The sequence below is a fragment of the Octopus bimaculoides genome, chromosome 5, assembly GCF_001194135.2.
Source record: "Octopus bimaculoides isolate UCB-OBI-ISO-001 chromosome 5, ASM119413v2, whole genome shotgun sequence".
NCBI lineage: Eukaryota > Metazoa > Mollusca > Cephalopoda > Octopoda > Octopodidae > Octopus > Octopus bimaculoides.
In genome coordinates, this window is record NC_068985.1 from 34,570,741 (window position 1) to 34,578,869 (window position 8,129).

An 8,129-nucleotide genomic window follows, 5' to 3' on the forward strand; every position below is an offset into this window, starting at 1 on the left:
TCGATATTATGTAAACAGAGGAATTTATCTGTAAAAATATGCGACACTTATTCAGTAGCCATGATAAAACTCTGAGTTTCGGATGCCGGCTAAATATTTGCTACGTAAGGTCCCCCTGAGTTTACTGATAGGACTTGCTTTCTATATTGTGTCTATGTATAAGCTTTTTATCTCTCTATATTTTTACTTAGATTTCTTGTATATTATTTTTATATTTTTGTTACATACTTATAGAGATAATGTTTTGTATATTTTCCACACGTATTCCCCCCTCCACCCTGCTTTTTTCCTGTGCGTCTATAGACGCATACATGGAGCCTTATGTGCATGCTTGTGGATGTGTGCAGTCCACTATATTAAGAGCAATCATTTGCGTTCCTTAGATGATTGTGCAAATCTATCAATAATTGCTTCTGTATCCATTTCAGCTAACAGTTAATTTCCAATGGATAACAACATGTATGCTTCCAAGTTCTCCTCAAACAGTGAACTTCTTAACTTTGTCTTTATGATCTTTAGCTTCACAAACACCCTCTCACATTGGACTTAGGTAACTGATAGTGTGCAGATGACTTTATAAAGTTCATAAGGGTTATCATATGCCTTGTCATGAAGTCTGTTGGATGCCAGATGATGAGCAAGTGCTGCAAATTTTACAGTTGTTGCAACTGGAACCTATATTCTCACTGTCATTAATTAATAGCTTTAATGCATCAAAGTTTGAAGCAAAAGAAGACAATTCCAATCATATTTGATCTTTGCTGATTTGTGGAAACAATTTAATAATATCTTCCAATGCTTCAACTTCAAGGCCCTTCTCTAGTTTTAAATTTAGCTGGATAAATCTTTATACAACTGTTTGTGCTGTACAAATTTTGATTCTAGTGACCTAACATTATTAGGTTAATCACGTTTACTCAAAAATCAACTGGAGAATCTGAGAAACTCCCTTCATCATTAAAAAGCTCTACTGCCAATTGTTTCTTCCTCTGTCTCTTAGCTGGCAATGCTGTTTCCAAAGCATCAATTTCCAAAGTTTGATTTTCATCCATATTCATCTGTGAAAACTTGTCATTACATTTGTTTACAAATTCCAAAGCTTTACTGTGAATGTTATGAAATGTTCTTGTCTGTTCCTTCAACTTTGTTGTAGCTGAATCTACTAAACCCCATGCAGTAAACATTTCTAATTAAAATTGTCTAATAGATAACTTGATAACAGGGCTATAGTTTCAAATATATATACAAGTAAAAAAATGCTGTTAATATGGTTTCAAACATTATAAGACTTTGAAGTAAAACATTTGCTTCATGTTTTGTTTTGGTATCAAACGTATCTGAATCTTGTATTATTGATAAGCATGTCAATAGATTTACAAAAGTACTGATATTGACATCATGAAAACCTTTAAATATAGCTGTAGCTGCATTGGATTTTCCTGGCCATCTGGTCGGTTGTACCAATTAGCTTCAATTGTTTCATCTTTTTCTTTGTTCTAGATGTTTTCCAACAACTATCCATACAGCCATTCTCTTATAAGATGCTTTCACAAAAGTTGCTAAATTCTGGAGCAAATTGAAAAAGGAAACTGCACATACACAACATCTTGTAGTTTCAATTATCACCAAATTCAAGATCTGAGCATAGCACCATATATGAACATGTTGATCTGCCACAGCAGCAATTTTACTTTGTAAACCATTATGCTGCCCGTGGTAACTTGCAGCACCATCTGTGCTGTCAGATAAACATTTTTGGGAGTCAATTCTAAGTTGTAACATTTCAGTTAATAGGTCAAAAAGTTTCTGTTCTGTACTATCATTACTTGGCACAATGAAAGTAGTTGCTTGCAGATAACACCTTTAAGCACATACTGAATAATAATGCTAAACTAATTGATGGATGAATTATCCTGTGTTGAATCAACCTGAATGGAATAATATATTACTTGAGAAACTTCATGACCAGTTCTTTCTTGTATCATATTCTTCATGATTTGGATTAATAGTTGCTTTACTCAGGTATGTAATAAGTCCACTACGGCCTTTACTTTGAGCCTTTCTTTGTTTTTCTAAGTGATTGAGTTTTGGTCCAGATTGTTTTGCACTGCAGAAACGTGAGCGGCCATAATGATGTCCTAATTTGCCATCAACTTCAACGTAGCTAAAAAATTGCCATGATTCAGAATCTCATTATCCAAAGTGTGGGCCAATTTATTTCTGTGACCTCAAAAAAGGAGTGCATGCTTGCTTAACATCTTTATGATGTCTATAATCCTCATGACAATACTTCTCTGCTTCAATATTCTTCTTTCCTTTTGATTAATGATGCTGCCCCAAAATTTCCCATGGTGTCATCATTAACCACACTGATATATTGCTGAGCATTGCTGACATGTGTTGTTGATTTGATTTGTGTAAAGCCAAGTTCTGGCTAATATGCCTGTAGCCACTGAAACCACATACAAAGGGTGATAGATTACAAGTGTTGGGAGACTCAAAGACTATGGAGTATGAACAATATTAGCATCTATTTTCTTTATTATATGTTAGCCATTTTCCTGGGACTGAGTCATTCATAATTTTCCTCTCATATAAAGGAACTTCAAGTGGCTGAAATGAATGTTCAGCCAAAACCTTTTTCAGATTTGCTTGTAATGGACATTGGGAGATTCCAATAGTTGATCTTCCATATTTTTGTATAGGTTAAGTTACAGGACATGATTGAGGAACCAAGTCATTTATGCCTGAAATAATATCTGATTCCCTGTCACTAGTTGAAGCTTTGTGCTCAGATGTTGCAACTACAGGCAGTGCAGATACTGGAACAATGAAGCAAGAAGTAGTACTGGGACTGGGTTGGCTAGTAAAGGATGCACTTGTAATTTTCTCTACATTCAAGGTAGCTCTTCCTTATTCTTGAAACTCACATGTCACTACATCATCATCATGAGTATTGTTTCTTGCTTCTTGCTTATTTGTTGCAGAACTGGACATTGGTGTGTATAGCAACATATCCTTGTCTATGTGTGAATATGGGCTTTGTTAAATACAAAGCAAGTTTTTCAAATGTTTGTCTTTGTCATTCATCAATTGTCATTACCATTTCTAATTTAATAAGAAATTCTTGTTTAATTAATGTAAATGGTAACTCTTCACCTACTGAAGAAAGTATAACTCCTGGTATAAATAGTTTTTCTGTGATGTAGACCTTCAGTTATAACTTTTACCTAAATGACTTTATCTTGAATGTCTTGAATAACTAAACATGTACCATTCATTACAAATGCTATGAGCTAGGTCAATTGTATGTAAGAGAATAATTACTGCATTAGTCTTTAATTTAAATATGTGTGATGGTAAACCTGAAATATTTAGCTTATTTAAATGCTCTGTAATGAATTCTGAAGGGTCATCCTGATGCAAACATTGATTATCATTAAAAAGAACCTTTTCATTTTCTGGAAGAAGTTTCAGTATTTCCTTTTATGAGATCAACATCAATATTTTTGGGTGCTAAAACAGGAATCTTTGAAAATCTTTCTGGATCTGCAATGCATTCCTGTATGACATTTCTATTGAAAACCAAGGGAATGAGGTCATTGAATTCATAGACTCACTTACATTCCTTGGGTATAATAATTTCTCCATTTGCTTCTTCTACTACAGAACCATTGTTGAATTGAATTTGGTTGTTTTGATTTTCTGTATTCTGTGCATATGATTTTCATTGCATATTTTCTGTCAGTTGAATTGTTTTTACATGTTTTCATAAAGATGAATTATTAAATCTGCTGTCCACTATCGGTGGTCTGCTTCCATGTTTAATGACAGCTAATATTTGTTGAAAAACTTCAAACAGAAAACATTCAAATCAGGTGTTAACTGTTTTCATAAGTTCTCTTAATGTTCTACCCAATGCCTTTGGGAGAAAATAGTGAAACATTGGGTAATTCATCCCAAGTTATAACACCAGCCTGAATGATGAAAGCTTCTTTATCACTCTGTATGGATATATTACATGTGGTACCATTAACTAGATTGAAAGGAAAGGAGAAAACGGAATGAGGCATTGTATTTCCAGCAAGTAGCAATGCATCTATAACAGATGCAGTTGCTATTGCAATTTTTAATTTTTTTTTTTGTTAGACATAGGAGAGAATGACATGATTAGAGAAAAGTTTTATCTGGCCTACCCGGCCCATCAATAAGCAAAGTTTTAGTTATGAGTATCTTGTGACTGTATCTGCTTTTGAATTGTGAATTGCCTCATTAATGATCTGAAATGTTGCTTGTTGACCACAATTTCATTTTTTCACATTTACATCAAAGCATTGAAAGCAGCACAGGCCATGTACAGGGGTGCTCCTAGTAAAGTAAGAGTTGGCTCTAGGTACAATGATGAATTTAGTTTACAGGTAGATGTCCACCAAGGATAGATCCTCAGCTTCCTCCTATTTATCATCAACCTCTAGGCCATAACAGGGAAATTTAAGACTGGAAGCCCTTGAAAACTCCTATATTCTGATGATCTTGCTCTCATAGCAGAATCTGTAACAGGCTCAGAAAGAAATTCCAAGTTTCAAAACAGAACCTGGAATCAAAGGGTCTTAAAGCAAACTTAGTTAAGATCAAGGCCCTAGTAGGCAAGAAATTGGATAAGACCCTTCTCCCTTCAGGTAAATGGCCCAGCTCTAATGTAGGAAGGGTGTAGGCAGAAATTCCATGTGGTGTACTAGTGCCAGCTATGGATACACAAGAGGTGCAGTGGGATAGCAAGGTTTACAGACAAAGTAGTGTTTCTGTGTGGAAGATATACAAGAGCCACAAAGACTACAGATACATGGGAAACTGATTTCCTTAAATATCCTGGTGGTTCTCTGGAAGTTTTCATTTCATTTTATCATTTTCATTTTATCTAGTTTCAGCTCATGAGCTGTGGCCATGCTGGAGCACTGCCATGTAGATAATGTTTGCTACTTAGGTGACCTAATTATCAGTGGAGAAGATTGTACAGAAAGTTTAATTGCTAGAATAAGAATAAAATGGAAAAAAGTTCAGAGAGCTTTTACCTCTGTCTCTGTCTGTCTGTCTCTCTCTCTCTCTCTCTCTGAGTGAAAGGAGGATTGTATGATGCATGTGTAGAAACAGTAATGCTGCAAAGTAGTGAGACATGAGCCCTGAATGTAGAGGATATGTGAAGGCTGGAGAGGAACAAAGCTGGTATTTTCTGCTGGATATACAATGTCAGGGTGCATGTGTAACAAAGCATTGGGGTATTGAGAGAAAGGTTGGGATTTTATGTAGTATGCAAGAGAAGAGACTGCACTGCTTTGGTCATCTGAGGTAGCTGGATGATGACAGTTGCATAAAGAACTGTTAATCACTTACAGTAGAGGGAGATCCAAGAAGACATGGGATGCAGTATTGAAGGCTGATCACAAAACGCTGAACCTGACAAAGATGACAGAATATTGAGATATGTGGTACATTGCTATATTCAAGAAAACCCACCCACTAGAACAAAATTATGATCCTAAAATCAAGGTGCCACATAAAAAGCATTGGTGTGGGGGCAGGTACCACAGAAAAAGCACTGATTCTGGTGCCACTTAAAAAGCAGTGGTGATAGTATCACATAAAAAGCATCCACTAGACTCTTAGAGTGGTTGACATTGGGAAGGGCATCCAGCCATAGAAACCAAGCCGAAACAGACTATGGAATTTTATGCAAACCCTGGCCTTGCTAGTTTTTGTCAAGCTGTCCAACCCATATCAACATGGTAACCAGATGATAAATGTTGATGTTGATGATAATGATTTTTCTGAACTTTATTATTTCTCCTTTATACTGCCCTATCTTATATACTTGCTCTTCATGATCTCACCATGATAGTACTTGTTGTTAAGTGGGTTCATGTTTTTGTAAAGACAAGTTCCTATGATTAATGTCAAATTATTTTATACATTGTATTATTTTGCATCATGAACTTCATGCTCCTTATTTGTAAAAATCATTCCTATCAATATTTATCATTTTCTTTGTAGATAATGGAATTCAGTCTGTTACATTTGAGATACGTCTTAATTGTACGATGTTTCTGTGGTAAGTAACAGTATGTTTGTCAGATAAACATTCTTTTTTTCAGAATTTTTAATTGTTATAAATTTGTATCCACTGATACACTATAGAATTTAATCATTATTGTTGCTTAATACTAAGGCACCAGCTGTAAAAACCCTGTAAAAACAGACAGAGTAGCAAAGGGTAGTTTTCCTATCTAGCCTACACCTATGTGCCATCCTACCCATGCATGCATGGAAGATAGATATTAAACAATGATGATGATCATGATTGTCTGTGTGGGTATTGTATATCATTTACCAGCTTCATTTTCCAAGATGGTGAGTTGAGATATGAGGGGAATTTGGCTGCTATGTCTAGAAGGTTGATTTAAACCTGACTACTACATCTATTATCATAGCTACTATATGCCAGCACAGACATGGCCATGTGAGTGGATTGGCACATGAAACTGAAAGAAGCCCATCATACATGTGTGTGTGTGTGTGTGTGTGTATGTATATATATATATATATATATATATATATATATGTGTGTGTGTGTGTGTGTGTGTGTATATATATATGTAAGTGTATTTGTAAGTGTGTACTTATCTATATATATATATATATATATATATATATATATATATATATATATATGTGTGTGTGTGTGTGTGTGTGTGTATATATATATGTAAGTGTATTTGTAAGTGTGTACTTATCTATATATATATATATATATATATATATATATATATGTATGAGAATTTGTTTTGGGGTTTAAAAATTTACCTGAATCTAAAAGCATGTAGTTGTTTTTAAATAGATTTATTCACATTTCAAACTAGTATCGACAATTTTTGCTTACTGATGGTACAAATATATAAAAAAAAGGATTTAGGAGACTTTAAAGTTAGAAGATAAAAATTGGACAAGCACGTTCAAACCAACAAATGTTCAACTGTTCACAGAAACTTTTACATTATTTACATTTGACGGATATATGTCCTCATCTTGTTTGTTGTTAACACGTTTCGGCTGATATACCTTCCACCCGAAACGTTGTGTTAACAAGAAACAAGATGAGGACAAATAGCCGTCAAATGTAAATAATGTAAATAATGTACATAATTCCTCATCTCTTAAATATAGAACTGTGTTCACAGAAATTTCCATGTTTAATAGTTGGAAGAAGGCAGTCTAGGTCAAATGCTTCTTTTGGCTGTTTGCACACGTATACTTGGCTGGTGGTTGGAAATAAGGTAAAGGATGACTTGTCTGAGAAAATTACATTCTTCCATTGCTCTAGGAACCAATGGAAGAATAGGTTTTTACTCCACTCTAAATGCTTTGCAATGTTTTTTTTTGAAAGTAGTGGATTGCAGCCCTCCCATGAAATCCAGCTTTGTGCAGCTCCCGGTAAACAGTTTTTGCAGAAACTGGGTTTTCGAGATGGTCATTAAGCTCTGAAGTAATTTTGGGAGCTGTAATTTTGTGATCCTTTCTAACAATTTGTGTAAAAGTCCAACAGACCCTATCTGAAAGTTTTGGTTTACTTCTGGAGTTTTGTTTTGATGAGGAGGTTCTTCCCTCTTTCTCAAAGGCTGTCATTACTTTCAAGACAGTACTTCTTGAAGCATCAAACATTTTGACTGTTTTCATTACACTAAGGCCTATCATACGATCACCAACAATTTGATGTCTTTGGAAGTCCGATAGATCTGTCATTTTAATGAATTTTAATTACCTTTTTCTGATGATATCTGAAAAGAAACAGCAATTTTAGCAAAACATTAAGTAGCACTAATAATAAATTTAAAAAAAACATATAAACAAACAAGCTTTTGATAGTTTTATAGATATTTCGAAATTATGATAGTATGATGCTAGGTGTTTCCATTATTTTGTCGAACCCCTGTATGTAAAGAGTGTTAGGTGTGGCGTACAGAAATTAAATATTGGGAAAAAAAAGGTTGCCAGAATTTTGGAAAAAAATCTTTGTCAGTTTCTTGAATTCTGTAAATGTACAAACAGAATTCTATGAATGTACAAACAGTTTGTTC

At 34.4% G+C, this 8,129-nt stretch overlaps 1 protein-coding gene across 5 annotated transcripts in view; it reads left to right on the forward strand.

Annotated features, from left to right (window-relative positions):
• LOC106879981 (uncharacterized) overlaps positions 1-8,129 on the forward strand; it is a 263,310-nt gene that overhangs the window by 471 nt on the left and 254,710 nt on the right. For 4 of the 5 annotated variants that reach the window (XR_008264230.1, XM_052968292.1, XM_052968290.1 and 1 more), the window contains exons 2-3: positions 1,501-2,022; positions 6,049-6,106. Coding sequence is in view for 4 of the 5 variants with exons in the window: in XM_052968292.1 (XP_052824252.1) it covers positions 1,993-2,022; positions 6,049-6,106 (88 nt within the window). In the remaining variant the exon portion in view is untranslated. The remainder of the gene's footprint in view (positions 1-1,500; positions 2,023-6,048; positions 6,107-8,129) is intronic. The other variant, XM_052968293.1, reaches the window with a different exon arrangement.